Source organism: Erpetoichthys calabaricus, chromosome 3, assembly GCF_900747795.2.
Source record: "Erpetoichthys calabaricus chromosome 3, fErpCal1.3, whole genome shotgun sequence".
In the NCBI taxonomy this organism is placed as follows: Eukaryota; Metazoa; Chordata; class Cladistia; order Polypteriformes; family Polypteridae; genus Erpetoichthys; species Erpetoichthys calabaricus.
In genome coordinates this window covers 251,654,030-251,679,327 of record NC_041396.2, presented here as the reverse complement: position 1 = coordinate 251,679,327, position 25,298 = coordinate 251,654,030, and the positions used below count along the sequence as shown (strand labels likewise).

Sequence of the window (25,298 nt, the reverse complement as noted above, 5' to 3'; positions counted from 1 at the left end):
AAGACTCCATGCATATAAAAAAAGATGACCTGCAGACAAAGGACATCCTTTCTATTTTTATTTCTCCTGTCATCTGCTACCTATTAATATCTTAAAGAGAGTTTTTGAATGTACTGTAGCATGCTTTCTGGAAAGCTAGTTAGATTAAGAATTATTTAAATATACAAATATTCTAAAACATTAAAGTCCTTTTCTTGCTCAAAGTCCATTACCACCCTAAAAAGTCTCCTTTCTTCTTCATACTCTGTTTCTTCTCAGGTTTTCTTTATTTTTCCATCTAGCAACTGCACATGGCTGGTAATTTCTTCTAGCTTTTTCCTAATTGTACATAAACCAATATAATCATAAGATGATCCAAAGTACACCAGTTCAGCTTTAAACCACAGAATTGGCATCACTGGTTGAGTCTGACATGGCCAAAACGGGGGCTAACTCGTTTCATATTTACAGGACCTCTTAAGCATACAAAAATGGCCACTGAATCCATCATGACAATACAAGACAATTCATTCTTACTTCACTTGTTGCAAAGGCAACTGATGTTTGAACTGCTTGTGGTATAGCAGCCATATGCAATGGTTTGCAATTGTGTCGGAGAACATGCTCATCTTGGGGTGTTTCTAGTACAAGGATTTGTTTCACAGCAGCCCAGAACTGAAATAAGCAGGTACAAACATACATCATTTAATTCCTCTATTTCCAATTCTTTACTGATTGGAAGAAATAAAAACACAAAAAAGCAACACAGCACAATGACAAATGGTACATTAAAGTGATATCTAAAAGAATTAAAAAAAAAAAAAAAAAAAAGAAAAAAAAAAAGCGTTACGGATGATCTGCTGTAATTTGGCTTTAGAAACCATATTTTATGTCTTTTCTCCATTAAAAATACAATCCAGAGTTTATATCAGCACCATCAGATGCAAGGCATAGTTTATAAAAACCATCATCTAAAGAAGTCCATGTATTCCATATACAGTATATTTGCAAAGAGATCCATAGATACTAGTAAAGGAGCGAGTGTAATTGTCATGCTCCAAAACAAACTTCTATAAGCACCACTCTGCCACTGTGGAATAAACACTTTTTTCAAAAGCTAAAATTATTTCAACTCCTTCATAGCAAGGCACCATAGTTAACATTAACAGTTGGATATAAGCAATTTATTTCATGCTTTCATTCAAAAATCAGGATAGAGTAGCTTTGCTATCCACCCTATAATTAATAACCAAATCAGTCACAGAGAGATTCTCATTATTCTTAGCCCATTTATGGAAACAGACCATCAACTCCATGAACATGCTACTCACCTGGCACAAACAGAACTTTTCATATGGGCTGCACAAAGGGGTTTATTAAAAAAAAAAAAAAAAAAGTGGCATGACGTTTCATACAAATGTATTCAAAAGAATAAAATGATCAACCTGAAGTGCTGGTTTCACACCACAATATGTGGCAAAATCAACTACATACAAAATATATGGTAACACCATAGAAGTCAAAACATAATGAGACTTTGTCACCAGTCTGATTCAAATGAGGTTACTAATTATAATGCATGTTAAAATTGAAAAAATGAACCTGGAATTCCACACACTATAAATGTAAACCTCATTTACAACTAAAAAAACAGATCTCACACTATGAGATAGTACTCATAAGTAACCGACCGTGATTAAACTTGACTGGACCCGCGCCTGAAATCCATTACATAACCAAATGATACATTTCCCCTGTGGTCTTAAAAAGATTTTCAACCTGTAAGAAAACAGAGGTCAGTTGAAATCTTCCAAGTACATTTAAACATAGGGTGCTGCATGAAGGATATCATTAACACTGAATGGATTTATTTTGACATTAAACTTAATCGCAACAGGACCTTAACCAAACACACACACAAAAAAAGTATAGATATGTATTTGTATGTGACTTGGATGAGAAAGTCTTTATCTCCTCAGTAGACTTGACCCAAGACAGTTTGAAAAGAATTAAAAATAACACACTATGACAGATTAAAAGTTTGTGGGTGAAACACTCTTGAAACTGCTGAATACGGTAACTTATAAAATATACATTCCATGGACCCCGAAAATATATACCAACAAAGATTTAACACCATGTAAAAACTTAACTAAGCAGCGCTGATCAAGGAGAAGTGCGACAAGGACAGGTTTAACACATTCTTAAAAAGGCAAAATAAAGCTCTTACTGATATTGACTTCACTGGTACCTAGGGAGATCTAGCACCTGTACCACTGCAACTGGTATTATATAAAAATGTTTTTCACATTTTGTTTCAGTTGACCTAGACCAACCTTTACCTGTATTCCCATTGACGTGCATTTCATATAGAATACACAAGCAAGCACAACAGGAAGGAAACATTCTCATCTCCTTATGATTTCCTCATTGCTTAGATGCCAAAATCCACTCTCTGCCGACACAACGGCATATTGTTTGCTACAGTTTCTTCATCATTCATGCTGCTGTCATCATCAGATTCAAATAGTTCATCCTGAAGGAAGGAGCCCCCCCAGCCCATAGTCCTGTTCATGCACAGATACTTCATTTGGAGTCAAATGGGAAGAGCCTTCCACAAAATCAGCAAACCTGCAAGAGAAAATTGGGATGGAATGTAAAACAACTGGAAAACCTCCAGAAAGAGACTGAACAGCCTTGCACTACAACACATATAAATATAGGTAACTCTACCCTAAATGCCTCATATTTGACTTTTCAAGCATCCATGTAAACTAAACAATACCAAATGATACGCATGATGTACAAATACTACAAAGATACTTATTGATAACACATTAAAGCCACTCATTGTCTTCAGAAATTCACGTATCAAAAGACACACACACACACCTGTTTACACACAACCAACAATAACACAATTACCGTTTTGGGGATTGTAGTCTGGAGACAGTCTTCCAAGCACTGAAATCTGGGCTGCTGCAATACTTCCGTAGCTCTTCCAGGGCATGTTGTGTTTCCACTTCACCTTGCTTCTGGTACTCTTCTTCAGTCAGAAGCCGGGGAGGAGCAGGTTTTGCAGTCCAACGGCACAGCTTCCTGAAAACGAATAAATAAATGTTCAAAAAGTGAGGAGTGACTAGACACACATGCATACATCTTGGATGCACAGAAGGATTAGAAGATTTAAAATAAATATTGACACCCACATACACACCCAGAAATGTTCATGTTTTTGATAGAAATTGATACCTTTATAAAATCAAGATATCCTAATCCGATTTAAACAAACAGCCAAGAAATAACTAGTATTGCTAACTGCTTGAAATGACTGATTTAGTTTATTATTCACATACAATTGCATAGCACCATTTTCAGCAGCCATTCCTTTAGTTTCTGAATGGTCTTGGCTTATACTTAATTCATCATTTTATATGCCAACTGTTTTTCGGGAAACCTTTTGTGATTGCTTTAGCAGCACTAAAACCTGATATTCTGTTTAGGAATGCCAGTACCTTGCAAACCAAGTAAAGTTCAGGTCTGGGTTCAAAAATGACCAAAATGAAGCAGCTTTATGAAGAAAAATGTGTCTTTTTTGCAGAAAGAAGATTATTCCATGTGGCAGACTGTCAAGAAACTGAAGATTTCATACAATGGTGGCTACTGCTGTCTTGAGATAAGACCACAAACTGGATCTAACCCATATAGAAAAAGAAAGGAAGGCTGAGATGCACAACTGCCTAAAACGATGAAGACATCAGAGTCTATAGTTTGAGTAACAAATACCTTACAGGTTCCTCAGTTCGCTTGTTTCATAAATACACACCATGTACAAGTGTCATTTGTAATAGTGCAAAGACAAATCTGGGTGTTGACAATTATACACATTTCCAAACATTATTTAATCATCTTTTCTTTTTTTGCCCGTTTCAGATATGTCATTTTCTTTGAAACTGTCTCTAAAGCCAGCATCCTGGATTGGTCTTTTCACTGTTGGAGACAACACTGATATTTGACAAATATTTTACAGAAGAAATCTTTTCAAGCAGTAATGTCTTGACTGTATTTGTAAATCATTTTAATGGTATCTTGAGAAAAACTGCTTAATTTCTATCAAAAATATGTTGAAAAATTGGACTGGTAGCATACGTATTCATATATTATCTCTATTATATATGCACATCCTTACAAGATGGCAAAAAAAAGCTTTTTTTCCCCCCACTTGACCCCTTTTTAAATTAGCAACAAAGTTTATATTCATCTGGTTGAGTTGTTGCCTAAATCAGTAAGGGCATTAGGCAGATACAGGACAGTGGACAGGCCTAGCAGAAGATATACTTCAAAAGGGAAATCCACATTAATAACTGGTAAAATCCCTTTAAGTGCCAGCATTAAAGTAACAGAAGATGCTTAGGACTGTAAAGCTGATGGGAGAATTCCCCAAACTGGGGGGTGACAGATGATGGGCTAAAGGATCCTCTCATGAAAGAGGTGAGGCAAAATTTTAGACTGTCAGAGAAGCAGTCATGCCCCAACCATGGGGAAGATGTAGTATAGTGTGAATTATAAAGGCATTGCTTCTTAAAAAAAGTTATTCCTCCTAACAAGAGTGCAAAACCTGCCAATAGGATAGCCAGGGTTGAATTATTTGGTTCTGCTGAATATTAGTATTCATCCTTTGATGCCTTTTGGGTTCCATTCACTAAATAAGCTTATGATAAACACCTGGACTTCGCACCACTTGAATTTCTAACTAGAGTGCTACAGTGATGAATTGTCTCATATACATAAACACAAATGCACTATATATGTACACACACTCATTCTTACACACAAGCTCATTGATGAAAAAAAGAAAAATACAGACTTGTTTACATAGGGACAAAATTCAGTTACTCCTTAATAGATATAGATACCTATATGGATACAATATTTATTTACAGTTTAACAAGCAGCAAAATACATTCCACATTTTTCCATCCAAAGGCCCAAATGGGGAGAGGGTCTGTTAGTTTTTACTTACAGGTTTTGCAGGAAAAATATTCTATTTTCAAAAATAATGCTACATCAGACTTTCATAATCTGGGTAATTAGGAAAATAAATACAAGTAAAAATACAAAAAAAAAATGGCTCATATTTCATACCGATGAATAAACATAATAAGACGGACAGGATACTCTAAATTCTTGCAGCAGAATGCAGAGATGATGATTGCCAAGGATACTTGTGGGACCTGGATTCCCATGTAGATCAAGAGTAAGCCAATGATCTGCAGTGCCCATGAAAGTATGGTCATGCTTCGCTCCTCCACAAGTGGGCCATATCGATAGCACACAGCAAAGCTGACAAAGCCAACTGCAGTCACATACCCTAAAAAAATAACCAGTCAAAAAATAAGATAAACTTAAATGGAGATTTAACACAAAAAAAGGAGACATTTCAAGCATTTAGGTTGAAAGTTACATTTATGCCTTATATGCTATGCCACACTACAGTATAGCACATAATTAAAAACAACACAAGTCTAAACCACTGTGAAACAAAATAAATAGAAAAACGTTTTTTTCTCCATGCTGATGGATTATCATTATCACTGCAAATTCATGGCAAAGTGGAGTAAAACCATGCCACTAACCAGCCTTTGCATTAGCACCCGAGTTGAGGATATAGCTTTGTTGTGTAAACAATCCCTGTATAGGGTAAAACAATGTTCATATGATTTAATCTGACCCAGGTCTGAATGTTCAACATTCAAAGCCACAGTATTTCAGAATAAGTTTATTGCTCCAATTCTTTTTTCCAATAAATGCAGCTTTTGTCAGCACATTATCTGTAGACCATTCAGAAGTTAAGAGTGGAAGACACAGTGTGTAGATTGGTACAAAATTAGCTCAAACAAAATGTTATTTTGTTCAAAGAAAATTTTCATTGGTAGGAGATGGCACACACTTCATGAACCTTTCAAGTCTCAACTTTGTGATACTTTGCATAGGTAATGTGAATAAGGATCGACAAACTATATTGGGCTGAATGGCCTTTTTGTCAACAAACTGCCATTACATTCTGAAAATTACACTGAAAAAGTGTCAAATTCATTTAAAATCTGTTGTCTTTTAAATTTAATCTGATGGACACACATTTTTGACCTTGCACACTGTATTCTTATTTAACCAGAATTCTTAAAACACATGGCAAACATGTTACAATGCTAGAATACATAAATCACATAAGTGTGACCTTTAATCTTTCATTACAAAGGGATTATTTTTTTTTAACTCCAGCATTCCATGAACTAAAATTAGAACAAGTTAGTGGTACAAATGTGAAGTGGCTCTGCTAGCTGCCACACATGTGCAATGAAATTATTTTTTATTTGCCAACTGTTAATATTCTTACTAGGGGTGGGCGGTATGACCAAAATTCTATATCACGGTATTTTTCTAAATTATCCCGGTTTCACGGTATTCAACGGTATTTTTTTCCCCATGCATGAGTGGATGTTAACCACATTTTCCACTGCAATTACTGGCTAAGAATAACCTATTCCACTGTCAAAAATATTGTACATTGTACAAAAAAAACATTTTAATGTGCACACAAGTATTAATACAGGTTTGCATTGCCCCATAAAGTGATAGTTTTCAAGGGGGTGGCACTAATGGAGAAGGTATCACATTGCATGACAGATGCAGTCAAAATATAGAACATTTTTATTGAACAAATTTTGCAAAAACAAACTAATTTTGACAACATATTTTCAACCATACAAAGAGGCATTTAGACTTAGTAAAATATCCAGAAGTGCTTGTCAAAAGTTGTATTGCACTGAGTATGTCTTAGAATAAATAGTAAATATTTTTTGTAAACCAACTACACTTTCTGTTAATGTTAACAATCTCTGTCCACTGACACGTTAAAGTGACTTTTTAAACAACTTTATCATCATTAAACTGCATAATATTTAAACTAATAAATAATAACAATAAAATAAATAGTATTATTACTGATAGTTGCACTATTACTTCAAGACTTCAAGCCCAGGTGCATTACACAGTATTCACCAAATTAAAATAAAATAAAACAAGTGCAACTTGGTGATGACATCTTTACCAACTGAACCATCATTTAGGCAAACTGCATTAATATGGACCTTGCTTCAAGCTAAGCTATATGCATAAATAATAAACCTGCAACTTGCATTTATAATGCTATTTGTGGTATAGCCCTACGGAATCGTATTAGGGCCACGGTGAAGAAAAAAAACAATACGAACACAGGGAAGAAAAAAACAGACTATATGTCGAGAATAAAGTCAACATTTCCACTTTATTCTCGCTGTTTATGTTGAGATTAAAGTCGACATTTCCACTTTATTCTCATAGTTTACTTCATAATTAAAGTAGAATGTCGTAAACTAAACTTCCTAAAATCAATGTTTAATTTACTAGATTTTGTCAAACCCCGTCATAAATTAATGCAGCACATTAAATGCTTTGTGTTGCGTTCCCCGACCCAGTTGTTAATCACTACGCTTTTTAAATTGACTTCCTCCGCACTAAGAGGAGACAGCGATCACCATACAGAATCCATTCACTTCATGATATTCCTGCTTTCTAAAAATTTAGAATGCCAAGACAAATACTTGATATCATTTTCATGATGAAATGCATTAAAGCAGGTATTACACATGCACGGTAGTGAGGCGGTAGTGCTGCTCCCTCGCAGTAAGGGGTCCCCAGGTGTATGTTCAGTGTAGAGAACTTTATGGCAGGTGTGACGAGGCTCCAAAAAACTGGATGTATGAATGGCTATCACACAGGTTTAACTTTAAATATTATGTAAATGTTGGGTTTGTGATCTGGTGGTCGGAGACACGAACACAGAATTCAATGCATGTTCTTCTGAGCGGGCTGTCTCTATCTGACGTACCAAAACCCTAGTTCCTATCCTTCCTTTTTCTTTCACCACATAACCAATTACCACACGATAAACGTCTTTGTGAAATTAAAACTAGTTATAAACTTAGCCGACGGAGTGTTCAGAACTTTAAAAATATCTTCGTTACACATGTTTAATTATGCCATCCATTCAGAGTTGCGCCCATCTCTGAACGAGTCGCCAGCACATCGCAGGATGAATACAAGCAAAACATACACTAGCAGGGTCAATATAGCATAACAAAACCCCACATCCTACATGACTTTGAAAGGAAACTGAAGCACGCCGAGTAAACCCACCAGAAAAACATGCAAATGCAAGGCAGGCATGCCGCCGTGCCCCCATATGATTAATGCATGCTTTAATGCATTTCACCATGAAAATTATATTAAATATTTATCTTAGCATTCTAAATGTTCAGAGAGCAGGAAGATCATGAAGTGAATGTATTCTGTGCGGCGATCGCTGCCGGCGCCTCCTCTTAGTGCAAGAAGAAGTCAGTTTAAGAATCTCTGAGAACACTTAACACAACGCATTTAATGTGCTAGATAACTTATGACGGGGTTTGAGAAAATCTAGTAAATTAAATATTCATTTTACAATGAAGTTTAGTTTACGATGTTCTACTTTAATGACAAATTACGAGAATAAAGTCAACATGTCGACTTTAATCTTGACATAAACGTCGAGAATAAAGTAGAAATGTCGAGAATAAAGTCAACATGTCGTCACACTATTACACAGTACCCAGGTACATTACACTGTATTGAAAACAAATAAAACAAGTACAACTTGGCTTGCAGTATTATCCAGTAGTATAGAAACAGTATTTACACATCTGACCTTTTAAAACTAAAGTATCTCCAGGCGACGGACGCGACTCCTTTTTTTCGGCAAAAGTTCTTCTGTTCATCATGTTCAACTTTATCGTCGGCTTCAGTTTCGGAATGTTCTCTGTCCATTTGCACCGCGCAATACCTACGCTACCGCGCAACAAATCTGTGTTTAGCGGTGTAGCAGTGAAAAAGGTCCCCACTTGAACAGTTTCCCGCTGCACCACGTTCTGAACGTCGTTTAGACAATTTAAACCGGTGTTGCGGTATAAGAAAAATCCATATCATAAAAAAAATAAAGTTTTCGGTATGAACCGGTATACCGCCCAGCACTAATTCTTACATTTATTTATCAAAGTCATCCACAAATAGACATTGAGTGAGCAGAAGGACTTACTATTGCAACATCGTCTGAAAGTAGACCTTTGTACCCAAGGAAGCCTTAAGGCTGCCAATAACACAAATGAAGGAATCGAAAACAGATGAACGTAAGCAGGGAGGGTTATAAACAAGGCTAAGCAGATATATTGCTGCCTTGTCTGCTCTTCACTAATGTGTCATGACTAGAAAACAAAGCATCAGCGATGTAAAATATATTTACAAAAGTCGACTTTATATAAAAATTGGCGGCACGGTGGCGCAGTGGGTAGCGCTGCTGCCTCGCAGTTGGGAGATCTGGGGACCTGGGTTCGCTTCCCAGGTCCGCCCTGCGTGGAGTTTGCATGTTCTCCCTGTGTCTGCGTGGGTTTCCTCCGGGCGCTCCGGTTTCCTCCCACAGTCCAAAGACATGCTGGTTAGGTGGATTGGCGATTCTAAATTGGCCCTAGTGTGTGCTTGGTGTGTGGGTGTGTTTGTGTGTGTCCTGTGGTGGGTTGGCACCCTGCCCGGGATTGGTTCCTGCCTTGTGCCCTGTGTTGGCTGGGATTGGCTCCAGCAGACCCCCGTGACCCTGTGTTCGGATTCAGCGGGTTGGAAAATGGATGGATGGATGGACTTTATATAAAAATTTAAAAAAAAAAAAATACAAGATTCTGTTATAGAACTGGATGACTTCAGATCACCCCTGTAAGGCAAGACTGTTGAGTCTAATAGAAGGCGGCAAGATCAAAGTATTTTTGGCAGAAATGAAAGGTGTTCAAAGCACAGTAGGTATAGCAAGATCCTAGAAATTAGGGTGATTGATTGTCTTACATCATTATAAGAGCCAAGAGAATCTCTTGTAAGTTTAGTAATTTTTACAATTATCTCAGCAGATACTCAAAATATCATTTAGGGGCATTACATGATAAAGTTGCCATTCTTGAATGTATTGCTTGCATTTGTCCCAAACACTTGTTTTGGTAAGTAAAACCCTATGCAGAATTTTTTTATAACAGAATTGTGTCTGCCTTAGAATTAAGAAACAAATAGATACATGAGACATACTAGTATGTTCTATTTCCTGTTTAGATTTTCAACAGGAGCCCAATCCACCAGAAGCATCACCTGGTTCTAGATGTACAGTAAATTTCAGAATACATCACACTGATTGGTTTTGAATAGTCCACTTTAAACCAGTGAGCTTTGCTAATGCCATTATATACATATCAATACCATGTTTTCACTGTCACAGGTTAAAAATCTGCCACTTTTCCTTCTGATGGCCAGTGCTAGACTTTGACAAGGTTTGTATTGCCGGGAGTCACCTTTGGTTTTTCAACAGCAAACCTACACTTTTTGTCCTAAAAACTATTTTTTTAGGAAAGGGAAATAACATTTTGAATAATACACTTGCATATTTATGATGAGAAGCATATTCATTTAAAAAGTGCCAAAATCTCTGGACAGATGGGTCCAAAGAACTGCATCTCAGACAATCCAACTAATCACCATGCTTACCTATAACATACTGCCAATGGTCTCTGAGAAGAAGTTGCATATTCCTAAATGCCAGTTGGATGATATACAGGGAAAAGGACCAGCCACCTACCACCAGTAAGTAAAATGGGCTTTTCTGCAAGACAGCAAAACCCAGAGGTACTAATCTTAATACAATGTACCTTATTTTAGCAATTCTGACACAAACATACATACACTTAACTACTAGAGAAAATGACAATCAAAATTCTATTAAAAACAGTAGTAAAATTTACATTCAGTTTAGACAAAGATAAGCGACAACCCAAATAGAATATCAGAAATATTACATATTAGCATTAATACACCTTATGAGTTAACTGTAATGTTTCCGTTAAGTTATTTTTAAACTTGGTGGGTTAACCAAGCAAAATAACCCTCAATTAAGAGCATATGATTCCATAGTTTACTTCTTTTGGTTATCCACCACAACAGGGGAAGTTCAGCTTTAACGTAAGTGGTGGTTTAATGTAGAAATGTCTTTAACTCTACAAAAAATAAAGTGCTGATCACATGAAAGTGCAGAACATTCAAAAGCAATTCTGATAAAATTAACACATGCTACTGAAATATGTAAGAGAATCAGTCAATTTAGGATGCATTGGGAAAGGTTAGCAAGATAGAGATAGATACTTTATTAATCCCAATGGGAAATTCACATGCAGGGGCATCTTTGAATTTAGAAACATTAGGCTCATGACAAGTTCAAATGAAACCTTTGCCATGCTGTTTCTCGTCCACTCTAAAAGTTAGTAATCTCCAGTTCTGTTCATCTTCATCACTTAGGTCAAACATTTCATATTGAGGAGTGTTATTTTGATGCTCTACTAGCCATGAGGAGTATTACCTTTGGCAGTAATCTCGCTAAAATAAAGATGAGGATGATGAGTGATGCAATTAGACCAGTACTCATTCCAATAGAATAGTAAAAAACCTGGCTCCTGCAAAACAAAAAAAAAACAAAAAAAAAAAAAAAAAAAAAAGCACATTGATTAAGACACTGCTTTATACCAGCCACTTCCAAATATAAAAGTGTGCAAGTACACATTACATTCCCCAAACAATATACACATGTTGAAATATAATCATTACTAAAATTCTTGTAGTTCAGTTAAATAACGCGGCTGATACTATTAACACTATTACCACATGGCTCCTCTACTACTTTTAGCACCATTCTATACCAATACTAAAGCATCACTATATTAATGTTATACTGGAATTTTGGTATATTAGTTGCATTGTATTATTAATCATAAAATAGTAACTTGAAAAACGAATTTCAATATAATGGGGGAGGGTTTTTACTGGTATGTGGTGGTGAGCTGTACATCAGAGAACTGGGACTGTGAACAGCTGGATCTTCACCATAGTTATAGACTCAAGAAAGTACAGGATGAGCTATTCTCAATTTGTTACAATTTTTTTTTTTTTGGGAGATATTTCAGGTTCACATGAAAACCTGTACAATTGACAGTTCAATAAAATTGGGCTTTATGTTAAAAACTACAATTAAAAATGTTAAGCGAAAATATGATTTTTAAAGCCAAAGACTTTTTTAAATTTTATAATCTCACACTAAAAACAAAGTGATTTCTTTTGTCACCTCCAAGTTAACCCTTACTTAGCATTTCATGTTATAGCAATGGGAAAACTGAATGAAACCAATTCTAGCCAAAACACATCCACCACTGGAATGATAAACAATGAATAGCTAATGATATTTGTTTAGTCCCCAATGTGTGTAATCAAATTGATCCTGAAACTCGGAATACCAAATTCTCTCTTTTAGAATTTGTAGTCCATTACTGTAGACAGATCAAGATTTTACTAAATTTCATTCTAAACAAATATATATATTACAAACTCACACTTTTAAAAATTAATCTCACTTCTGATATCAAAATGTTCTGACAAACAGCTAAGGGGCAAATAAGTTGCAATTTTGGTAAAATTTGTCATAAATAGATACATATTTGTTCCAGGGCAAAATTTGGCCTTTTACTGAAGCTCTTTACATAAATAAATAAATAAATAAATAAATATACAGTATACACACACACACAGGTCTGAACACACACCAGAATGACTAAAAGGGAAGAAAATTTAAAAAGACTTAAAACTTCTGACTTGGCAGTCACAGCGAGGCATTATGCAGACCTATTGCTGTTGGTATAAAACAGCCCCAGTAGCGTTTCTTGATGCACTTCTGCTGAATAATTCATTGCCTGGAAGTGCTCAGTGTTAGTGTGTCAGAGAGAGAGGATGTGCAGAATTGTTCATAATGCAAACTTTTGTTTAATTTCTCTCCTTTGCTACTACCTCTAGGGGGTCCAGAGTATGTCCTATAACTCAATTTGTTTGTTAATGTGATGTTACCAGTGCAGCACACCACAGCACAGAAAAAAAAATCACAATGGCCATCAAAGAGTTTTAGAAGATGTAAAGGATGTCACTACCCACTTCAAAAGAACTCAGTCTCCGAAGAAGAAAAAAAAACAGCCTATTCTGCCCTTTCTTAAATAATTCCTCTGTGTTCTGAGTTCCGAGACCAGTCCAACTTGTCACTAATGTGAAACAACCCCATAACCCCCCCGGTACTTGTTGAAGCACACCACCTCTACATCCACTCCCTAAGTGGTGACCGGAAATACCTCTTTGGTGTAGCTTAAGCCAGTAACCATATTCTTGATTTTGCTGATGTTAAGATGCACACAATTCTCTTTGCACCAAGAAACAAAGTTTTCCACCAGTCTCATCCCCCTTATCAATACAGCCTAGAAGTGCAGAATCATCTGGGAGTTTCTGCAAGTGACATGACCTGGTGTTATATTTATAGTCTGAGATGTACAGAGTGAAGAGAAAAGGAGACAGGACTGTTTCTTGTGGTACACCAGTGTTTCTCACATTTGTATCAGAAACACAATCCCCAAGTCTCACAAACTGCAGTGTGCTTGAAAGATAGTCCATTATCCAGGACACCACAGGCTCATTCACATGTATATCTCTGACCTTACCCCAAAACAGGGATGGCTGAATGGTATTAAAGGCACTGGAAACATCACAAAATCCAAGTGAGAATAGACCCTGTGGAGCAGATAGATAATTGCATTCTCCACTCCAGTTTTTGTCCAATAGACAAAATGCATTGGGTCCATGTGGTCTGCCACAAGAGGACTCATAGTCCAGGACCAGTCTCTTGAATGTCTTCATGTTGTGAGACATAAGTGCCACTGGTTGCTTGGAACAGGAACAAAGCAGGAGATTTTCCACGGCAGTGGCACTTTCTGGAGTCTTGGGGTCAGACTGAGCAGTTGATAGAGGATACTACAAAGTTGGTCAGCACAGGCCTTAAGAACTCAAGGACTGACTCCATCTAGTCTCATAACTTTTCCTGTATGTAGGTTTCTCAGTTGTCTCCTTACTTGTGTCCATCTCTGACCATTATTATGAGCCCACCATAACTGAGGACCCATACAGATGGTCAGAGGTGGACTTGTCACTGGCCATTCCAGGTAATGTGAAAGAAGTTACTGATGTAGTAGGAATGGCATGAGGAGACTGGCCATTGGAACATGCTTAATTCCACTGGTTGTTAAAATCAGTTTTTGAGGAATGACAGGCAAAGGTCAGTTTCAGTTTCTAAGTAATATTTATCACAGCATTGACTGGTTTCATGAGGTTTTGCCATCTTTGGATACCTGGGGCTGCTAATTGATTATGAAAATCTGGATTTACACCCAAATAGTACTTTGACTCATGCACTATACTGCTGTCTTACATAGATAATCATATTTATTCAGAGGCTTGTAAGGGAAGAGCTTGAGGAGAGACATAAAAAAAGTGTAATATGTAATAGAATATGGCTCTCTGCATTACTGATCCATACTCGGCACTTCTAGATGTACTAATTATATTATTTCCCTACTAAGTATATTACTTCCCTTTAATAAATAATTTATCCATATATAATGTGGATGTGCATTAACACATGACATTAAAATGTGTCACTATGTTCAGTTACATTTATCTGTGCAGCACAGTATACCACAGCTGCTAAACTGTAGTTACAATGTAAACTGACTATTTGTGAGTGGCTCAACAAGAAAAAGTGAAAAAGAGGAGTAGACATTGCTGAACAAAAAAAAGTTCTAATTTTAACATGATGCCAAAGATGACCATTTCATGAAGGAAACTGTACCTTGACTGGCCACCCTTCCATACCTTAACGGCTGTGTTACCGTCGTACAAGATTCCTTTGTCTTTTCTGCTGAGTTGATTGTTGTATGTGGACAGAAAATGCATATACATTTCCACTCATGCTAAATGCGATTGTTGTCCATTTCTGACCACCTCATGCTGATGTAAGTGGATGTTCTTTAATTTACCTCAACATTCTCTCATATTTCTGGACTGCCACTCTTATATTTCCCAACCCCTTAAACCTGATTTTGGCTCAGTGGCTGCTGGCCTTCCTAACCCACTGGACCGTCCAAGAAAAGAAAAGTTGATAAAGAAGGCAGGCAGTTTCAAGAGACACAAGGCATTACATGCAATTGTGATGAGCAAAGAGATACCTGTGTGCCTGGTTTGTAAAGATAATATACTGTAGTAGTTCTTTTGTTGATATATTCTGTCCCACACTGGGCATATAAAGTGTTCTTTTGTTTGGCCCCAAATAAAGTGGAATTTGACATTTCTGTTAACTTATACTATACTGCTAAAATGAGGTCTTATGCTACTAAAATGGAAGAATCAAAATTCATGTACAACAGAAACAAAAACAAAACCTGCTTAGAACTTAAGCTAATTAAATTCACATTACCCACAACAATTCAATACTTTTTTCCACAATCTAACACATTTATCATGGATGTAAATAAGCATGTTGAACAAACACTAACCTTTTGGATATAATTCAGTTTCTGTGGGATTACTTTACATAAAAATCTCTCTGCTTTGTATATACAGTCATTTGAAAAAGTACATGTACCCCATGAAATGTTTCTTTTATAACATGTGGATATATCATGATTTGATCTTCATTTATATAGTATCCATAGATACTGTAAATGCAAAATAAGCATCATGCCATGTTTATATTTTGTAGCCTATGGTATAATTTAAACAAATACATATTTTGCATGTGGGAAAAAAATAACCACAATCATACATTTAACACCGGGGACAGATTGGTAATCTCACACCCACAAGATAAAAAAAAAAAAAAAAAAAAAAAAAAAAAAAAGGCATGCTATATAAAAAGAACAGTTTATCACAGGAAAATAAGCAAGAGTTCACTGGTCTCTGAAACCTTGACGATTATTCTGTCAATGCCAAGTCCAAGAAGATTTGACTTGATCTTCTCTACTGACATGAACATAAAAGCCTCAAGTGACTCCTGTGTAGCAGGGGTCCTCAGCCTGTTCTTCACAAGCTTAACTGTGGAGAAGCTTTATTCACAGGCTGCTTGTGGCAGAGATAAGGTCAACATGAACTTGTAGTAAAAGCCAATGACATGGTAGGCATTAGTCAACAGGTTGTAGTGAGACAGAAGGACATGGCAACATATGACGCACTTTTGCAAGCTGAAAAATGTGTGCTCATCAACTCCAGGGTCTCATCAGAATCTCAAGGATTATCTTCTGAATCTGTGGGCTCCTTCACTGTCCTCATGCATTAAGCTTTTTTTTTTATCTCACATATGGGTAGGCAAGCTAAAACCCTTATTGTCTGATAGCACTGGTTCAGCTATAAAAACAACAATAGTAATGATTTTATTTATATACTACATTAAAAGTACAATCAAATTACTTTCCAGATAATAAATTACAAGTTATTTATAAAAAAAAAAAAGAAAAAAAAAAGACATCCATTCAATCCCAACCAAGCCACTCCTTTGTATGACATGAATAATAATATCAGAGCATGAATTGCAAAGAACCCAAAATAAATCAGGAAAAAAAAAACATAGTAGAACTGTTCCCATACACAAAACAGATAAAAGTGATTTGTTAATGTAAAAGATGTAAAAACATGGTAGGTTTAGACCATGTGGAAAAAGTGAGTTTTGGGGAGCTACTGAAAAGCTACAGTGAGTCTGCCATCCGAAATGATCTATGAAAATTAATTATCTTCATATAGATATAGGTTTTTGAGTGACTATCCTGTAAATATTCAGTGACATCCAGAACACATTGTGCCAAAACAGGTTTAGTTGTATAAAAATGAAAAACAGCAGTTAGGCTATGCACATGAATATAGATAGTTGGCTGCAATGTGTTGTCATTACCCAGACATCTCAAACTTGAAGAACTGATTTCACCGAGGTTTTAATTGGACCTGGATGGTGCAAAGCAGCTTCAGATTAATTTTGATTGGGAATCGTTTGTCAGATTCAGGACGATGATGCAGATTTTTGGCAGACTTCAGAGCTTCCTGGAGATTTTGGATATCTGATTAATTGCACTTAATGCTGTGGCACATTGAAACAAATCACTGATTTTTCAGCACCATTTTTTTTTTTTGTTTAGCTCCCCCTGGGCATTCTCTCTCCACGGTCTATTCTTTAAATTAATTAGCTTACTCTCCCCTCATGGAGCTGGGAATGTTCTCTGTTGTGTTCAGGTTAGGGGTTCACACCCATTCACAGAGCACAGGCAAAATGGTTAAAAGACAGTCCAGGCCTGTTTAACACTATCTCAAAAACCTAAAATTATCATCATATGCACCAAGTCAGGTGCAAATGATTAAAAGATCATTATTGAGGATCTTGGAGGAGTCCATCTTATGTAAAACTCAGTAAGTCAATGGAGCTCTGAGGCCTTCACAAAAAATGGTTAGTCTAGGAGCGATATATCAAAAAATTCCAAACAATCGGAAGTGAGCCATTCCACTGTTCGGAAGATCATTTACAAGCATAGAAGATTTCAAGAACAGCCATCTTGTCCAAGCCAGGCTGCCCCAGCAAGTTCAGCACGTTTGCAGAACCCAAGATACTGAAAGAAGCCTCCAGAACTTCACAATGGGATGTACAGATACCTCTTGCCATTGTATGTGAAAGTACACTGATTTACCATTAGAAAAAGGCTGCACAAATAGATTTATAGGAGAGGTGTACCAAGATAAAACCTTTGCTATCCAAGAAAGATCAGGGCAAGACTAAAATATGCACATGAAAACTTTGGCAAAGAACTGGCTTTTTGGAACAATGTGCTCCGGGCTGAGGAGGCAAAGATAAGAGTTATTAAGCCACAGTACCAGGAGACAGGGTTGGTGAAAACCAGAGACAACATTAGACCAGAAAAACCCGATTATCAACTGTAAAGCATGGTGGTGGAAATGTTATGGTTTAGGGCTGCTTTCATGCATCTGGGCCTATGTAGCTCACCATCATAGAATCTGCAGTGAATTCTTCATCATGCCAGAGAGTGGTTAAGGATAGCGTGAGACCATCTGTCAGAAGATCTAAGCGAATCTAAAGGCTAACCTTGCAACATGACAATGACAGGACAATAAACATATAGTTTATCTATCTATTATTCAACAGTTTATCTACCAAGGAATGGTTGAAAAAGAAAGAAATTGAAGGTTCTGAAATGACTTAAGTCAGAGCCTGGATATGGTTTCCATTGAGATGCTGGGAGTGGGTGATGTCTGAAACATGCAAGACACCTCCAAAACATCTGCATGGATAAATGGGAAAAAAAAGAAAAAAAAACACATTCTACCAGTTGGTGTCAGAGACTGGTACAGGTTGGCTTTTCTTCTATGGAGAGGCAATACCAGTTATGATATACATACTTATTCTACAGACAGAAAGGGCATATCTGCTCATTTTTTGTTGAATACATTATTGCAAAGCCATATTTTTAAATTGCACCAGCCCACTACATTACCTTTATCTAAAGATACTATTTAAATGAAGATTAAATCTTGATATGTCCACATGAGATCCAATTAAAGATGAAGCAATGTGCATCTTACTTAATGTGATAAATCAGTATGTTACAGCAGTAAAAGCTCATTTATTATTCCTCATGTTGGAAAAATCATAGAAGCATGATGTTACTAGTATTAATACTTGAAACAGCTGGCTAATGAATCAAATCAATGATATTTATATACAAGCTCCCATTTACTGTGATCAAAACCCATACAACACACTTCACACTGACAAACTCAGAACACTATGCACATAAACACACCTGAATTTCATATATAACTTAAAGATATTATACACACACACAAACCGTGAATTTCAGCTCTCTTCAGGATCCAAAACACACACACAGGAAATAGTTAATTATCTGGCAGATTACCTGCCAAAAAGCCTTTATAATGCCTCGTTTTGACTACTTTATATTCTTAGCCAAGTAAGGAGTTTCTTTTTTTTCCTTCCTTTTTACAATTCTTTTTGAGGGAGTTGTTGTTGTTGTTGGCTATATGATTTCTATATTTCTTCAGCTTCTGTAAAAGCTAACTCTTATTTGTCTTGGTACAAATAAGGTACTATCTAAAAAAAAAATCTAACAATGCTGAAAATGTCCCTTTAGGTGGCAAGACCCATTGAGTTACGCCAAGTTCAACATTTACACCAATTAAGCCATTTAAATTATACACAGTAAAAGGCCCTCATAATGCAAAATGGAATAGGCACAACTAGTTGTCACTTGAAGAACTGAAATAGATTCTAAACCCCTACCCATACAACTCTAAAAAAAAATCTGTATTTAGAACAGGTCATTTGTAAAATCTGGATTACAAGAAGAGTAATTAGACCTTAAAATTACCTGCTAAGAGGCTCAGCAAAGAAGAAAAGGAAAAAGCCACCCAAGAATATCAAGAACAGACACAGGTCAAACTCTGCAGAAGAAAAACAGTATTAAAAAGGGAATTCATTATAACACTCTGAGAAACAGAAAAACAAAAACTCAACACCACAGACAACTTCTCTTTGGAACAGACTTTGCGCAAGTGCAGGTTTTGCTTTCAACTTGTAGGGGTTTAGGTTTCTTAGGGTCCCCCCTTTACATATTAAAAAAACATATATACACACACAACAACCTTCAATAATCAGCATGAGATTCTCACATTTCACAAGATCACATACAATTTTACAGTTACACTAATCAATATAAACTAGTTTAAATATTTTAAAGTAGAACGTCATTTAAATTTCCACGTATTGCTTTGAACACTAAAAACATTACCCTTTTCCAAATGTGTTTGAGGACTTGGACTGAAGGACTTGGATCGAAAACTGTAGAAACCCCGATTCAAACACTGCCTGACTCTTGCAACTAACACCAAGCAAGTCAATTAAGATAGCTATGCTACCATTTTTCAAATGATGTGGTAAACAACTTTTGATACTGTTCACAATTGTGAATTGTTTAAAACATTATTATAGCTTGATAAAATTATTAATCATTTTGAATGATATCAACGAGACAGTATTCTTTTATAGACTATCAGTAGCATTGCTACCTCACAGATCCAGAATCTTGGAAGCTTATCCCAGCCGGAGCTTCCTACACACACAGCTCTCAAACTCTCCACATCCCAAAAATGCACAGGTTAGGTTAACTGGCTACTCTAAACAAGTGGAATACTCTACAATTGAGTGACAACCAGAGGAAAAATAATATGCCCTAAACCAATGCTGCTGAGACAGTTACCAGCTCCCTGTTACCCTACATGGGATATCCACATTAGAAAATGGATTGGGGGAAAAAAAAAAAAAGCAGTAAAACACAAGTGTTTAAAACATTAGTTGTAGCAAGAAAAAAGTACCACAGCACTGCTAAATTCCCCCAAATGAGTCACTTTGGTTCTATTTAAGTCTCACACAAGAGGAATTATATGGTTATAAACTGACAACATCCATTTTGGACTCAAACTTGAGTGAACGCTAAATAATTTCCAACTACTCTACATGAAAGTTCATTTTAATTACTTGTAAAACAACTCTGTAGCTTTCACTAGATGGTGTATACTCTGATACAAAAAATATATATACCCTAAAACCACAGAAAATCTCAAGAGTCATTTTTTTGAAACTCTGCATTAGTAACAAACACACTCCAGAAACTGCCATCAGATTTAGTAACACCAAACTGCAACACCAGCAGTGCTAAGACAGACATTTGGCTTTCTTGCTATTCTAGCTATGTCAGGGAAATGCTGCTGTGTACTGTAGTCTGCTTGTTGATGCAATAAAAAAACAAGTTAATTTCTAAAATCATAAGAGGTGTAGTGGAAAAAACATGCTTAAGTTTACCAAACACAGCACACAAACTACTGTGAGTAAACAGAAGTGCTGCAGTTTTGCAAAAGAATCCAATTTATGCTGCTGTTTATAAGGCAAGAATACAGGAAAAACAAGGCAGTTAAATTTTTACATGCAGCCAAAGACGTGTCAAGGAAAATGGGTCCACTTATACAAAATAAGTAACATATTAAAGTGGTGTGGGTTTAAAAATAACATTTAAATACAGCAGTGGCAGCAACAAGTGTGTTCCACACAGCATTCCCACTAGTCTCCCAAAATACAATGAGCAGTACAAAAAAAAAAAAAGGGTACTTTTCTATTACCATGACACAACACAGTGGGGCCACTGCACCCATTCGCTTATCTGAACCCCATGGTTTTAAGGCCCTGATGTTTATTCTATGTCCTATCCCATCCCTTACCCTTATCTTAACCCCAATAGTGCTTAGATAACCTTACCCCTCACCCATTCCCTTATCTTAACCTTGCATCACGATAATAGAAAAAGTACCCAAATTTATACTTATAAATTTATATTTTAAAAAAGTGTGGCTCTCCAAGACTACCATCACAAGAAAGTTAAACTGGGTTCCTACATAATTTGTCTAAATAAAATGGGTCCATGAAAACAGGAAAAAAAATACAAAACATTAAACTCAATATGTGAGACATGTCTGACTGAGGATTTAAATAATCTGTCAGCAGTCAATCTACATAGGTTGCACATTTGAGGTTAATTTCACTGTACATTATAGAGATTTTAACTCACTTCTACTGGAAAGACTAACCAATTCAGCCTACTCCTCAAAGAAAGGTTATTCATACTAAAGACAGATGGGCTCACAAACTGTAAGTACCCTGGACACAAAAATATCTTACTTCGTGCAGGCTGGATAGTATAAATTGCTTCAGGGTTGGTTGGATCCACTTTGAAGCAGATCTTGGTTTTGTAGAGCTCTACATCAATGGTGGTCTCATTTGACTGTTCCTTAATGAAATAACTAAAGAAGTTCCAAACTCTGAACTGCTCCAGCTCTTTCAACTTCATCTCATCCTCAACCACTGTCACTTTCAACTTTCCAGTGCTGCGAATACGAATCTTGAGAATCAACATAGAATAAGATTAAGAAAACAAACAAAAAGGACCAATGCCATGACTTTTATAAAGACAAAAAGAATTTCAACTGTATCAACATTAGTCGGATTAAAAAAAAAAAACAGCAACAAAAAAATACAACTGACCTGTAGTCTGGTCCAAATCTCCATCCAGCCAGGGGCCATAGTGTTTCTATAGCAAAAATGCTTTAGTCTGACAAACTTTTCCTCAGGTCCATCGTTGATGACAATCACAGGCACACTGGGGTCTGCTGTGTAAAAAAAAAAAAAACGCACGCACACACATCAGATGTTCTGTTTGTAGACTGCTTGATAATATACGTTTTAATTGCTAACCACCCATTTCAATCTAAACACTCATATTTTTATCTTGATCTATAATTGGTAGAAAATCTATAGATGTGAACTTTAATAATCTCTGAACATTTGACGCTATACAAATAAAATCTGTATTAAATTACTTTTATTTGAGATTAAATAAACCTGTCAACTTGGAAAAAAATAGCAGTTGTACTTCGAGACAGTATATTTAAGCTCCCAATAACACCCTCCTGTGGAGTAATTTAATTAACAGCTCCACACACAAGCGAGGTAAATATTACTTTTATCGAACTGTTTTTGGTAGACTGCAATGTATTAAAGGTAGACATTTCTGCCACCGTCAAAGCAAAAACCGCTCTCCAAAGGCAGATATAAATACAAATATAAAATTGACGACTTCTTACCTGCTGTCCCAAACACACCGTTTCTTACAGTGAGAAAAAATAATAATAATACCACAACGAATGGGACAGAAAAAAGATTAAACCATCGACTAGATTTCATGTCTCCCGCCATGACGGCCATGAGTACTTCCAGTATTAACAACTTCGTGTAGAAACATAATCGAACAACCAGCCAATCATCGTCAAGATCAAAGTCTGAGCGACGGACCCAGCTCCCAAAGAAAAAAAGTTGTATTTTTTTCTGAAGGCGGGCGGATGGGATTTTCATCCAATTACAAATCTAGGGTGGAAACTAAAACGAAAAGAGCTAGGCTTGACGTCACCAACAACAACACGGTCTGAAGCGATTTCTAATGGAAATGTAGCCGTTAAATTACACGGACGTTCTGTGTGAATAGGTGTAGTGATGTAGCACCTATAAAATAATATGGTACATCTCGTATTAAATAACTTTTATTTCAGGCATATAATCGATGTTGATGGGTTTTGTCATAACGAATCAATGAGGTCAATTCTAGCTCTTAATTACTTCTGTTTAAAGTCTCAGAACTAAACCGTGGGAGAATGTGAAACGTGCGCACCACTTTGTGTTTCTCTGCCCTGAGGATTTTGCATGTGGTTTTGTTTTACACTACAATCAGCTACTTATTTTTTAAAAGATCGACCAGTTCTTTTTTTCTTTACTAAGTAATTAAGTGGAGTTAATCCTGTGACATTAGCAGATGTGTTTGCCCATTACGTGACAGTTTATAAAAACAAAACATTAATTAAAAATGTTAAGTGAAAACATCCACTGTTTTTCTCTGACTGTCCATGATTCACCTGAATTTGATCTGACAAACTTCACAAGTGACTCATTGTCCTTTTTTAATTAAACTCTTGCATCATTTGTTGGCCTTTTCCTTATTTTATTATCTATTGAAAAAGATGGTGTAGTAATACATGGAACCAATTTAGGTGTTTTTTGTTATAGATTTTAAAACATATGTTACTTTTTTCAAAGTTTTATTTTTTAGGATTTGTTTTGTTAATAGGGTCCTCTAAATAGTGATAACTAACAAAATGAACAATGAATACTAAAATGGAACAGGTTTGGATTTTACTTCAGCCTGTTTATTAAATAGTAACTAGGGGGCTCCGCCCCCTGCTCGCTTCGCTCGCCAACCCCTGGTGTTGGGAAATTAGAAAGAGCGTGATGTATGAATGAGATATAGCATAGTGTGAAGGTGTAGATGACGCATATAGGAAGCAAAGTTGTCCATGTCCAAAAACGGGCTCAGAGAGGTAGATGCCAACCTTGTCCATGGTTTGTCCTTGTGATTTGTTGATGGTCATGGCAAAGGCAGGTTTAATGGGAAACTGTCGCCTTTAAGTGTAAAAGGTAAATCCAGCTCAGAACTTGTAAGGTCAATTCTAGGAATTAGAACAGTATTGTTAGCATGTGATCCTGTAAGAAGTTTTGCTTCAATAACATTAGGTGTCATGGTGTTGACGACTAAACGTGTATCATTGCATAAACCCTGTTTAGTGTTAAGGTTTCTTAATAGCATGATTATTGTTCCGTTTTTAAGGCTAAGATTGTGTTGTGGTAATCCGGCTAGGTTAATAGTGTTCAAATATTCTAAGGGGAAATTAAGATGGTCATTGTCGTCATCAGAGTCAACTTTGTCAGAGCTTAGAAAGAGCTGTGCCTCTCCAGGAAGTAATGAAATGACCTGGTTATTAATGTGATCAACATTAATATTTTTTGGACATAATATAGTTCGTTGTGTTAAAAGGGGTATTTGGTGTAATGAGATTGCTGTTCCAAATATCTCCGTAACTAAGTCGTCGCAGATAAAGGGTTGAGGAATTGTAATAATATCTGGGTGAAGTCCATCTGTATTGGTGAGTGTACCATCTCCCAGTTGTAATAACCAATTGTTATATTCGGGATCTGGACATCGCATGTTTTGTACCAACTGTATCTTTTGAAAGCAATGCCAATTGTCTGCGTATTTTAAGGTGGACTGAACAATAGCTGAGCGCATTGCATGTGGAACAATAGCTAAGCACTGTCTAAAATCTCCTCCTAATAAAAGAACCTTTCCTCCAAAGGGAATATTATTATTCATGAACGTTTGTAGAAGTTTATCAATGGTGTTGAGTAAGTGACTGGATGCCATTAGATGCAAAATCAAATGAACTATTGTAGGATGTAATGCAGTTCATAAAGTTTTTACTTTCAGGTGCTTCGTTAGTTAGAAGCTTCTGTAGATATGCAGGATATGAATGTAAAGGAGGCAGTGTAATTTGACCCTTTTGACAACAACGTGTAAATTCATTACTTGTATTGCCAGTTGTTTCTTCAGGGAAGTTAAGTGAATGACAATGATTGCAAATGACATTCATTAATCCCAATGAATTTTCTTGAATAGTGGACTCATTATTGAACGCGTTGTCAGCTAACTGGCGCAATCGTTTAGCAGGTGTCTGTCGTTGATGTCCTTGACGTGTATCTTTTGTTTGTGCCGTTTGAGAGGCGCGTCGTTGTATGT

The 25,298-nt window shown here is 36.3% G+C and overlaps 1 protein-coding gene across 1 annotated transcript; it reads right to left on the bottom strand.

Annotated features, from left to right (window-relative positions):
- Positions 1 to 825: 825 nt before the first annotated feature.
- On the bottom strand, positions 826 to 22,965 carry nemp1 (nuclear envelope integral membrane protein 1). Its single transcript, XM_028798042.2, is given in 10 exon segments — positions 826 to 2,539; positions 2,541 to 2,610; positions 2,905 to 3,078; positions 5,125 to 5,350; positions 10,630 to 10,744; positions 11,495 to 11,588; positions 19,440 to 19,512; positions 21,800 to 22,019; positions 22,163 to 22,287; positions 22,762 to 22,965. Coding segments are annotated over 10 exon segments (1,344 nt in total). The 5' UTR covers positions 22,883 to 22,965; the 3' UTR covers positions 826 to 2,413.
- Positions 22,966 to 25,298: the final 2,333 nt, after the last annotated feature.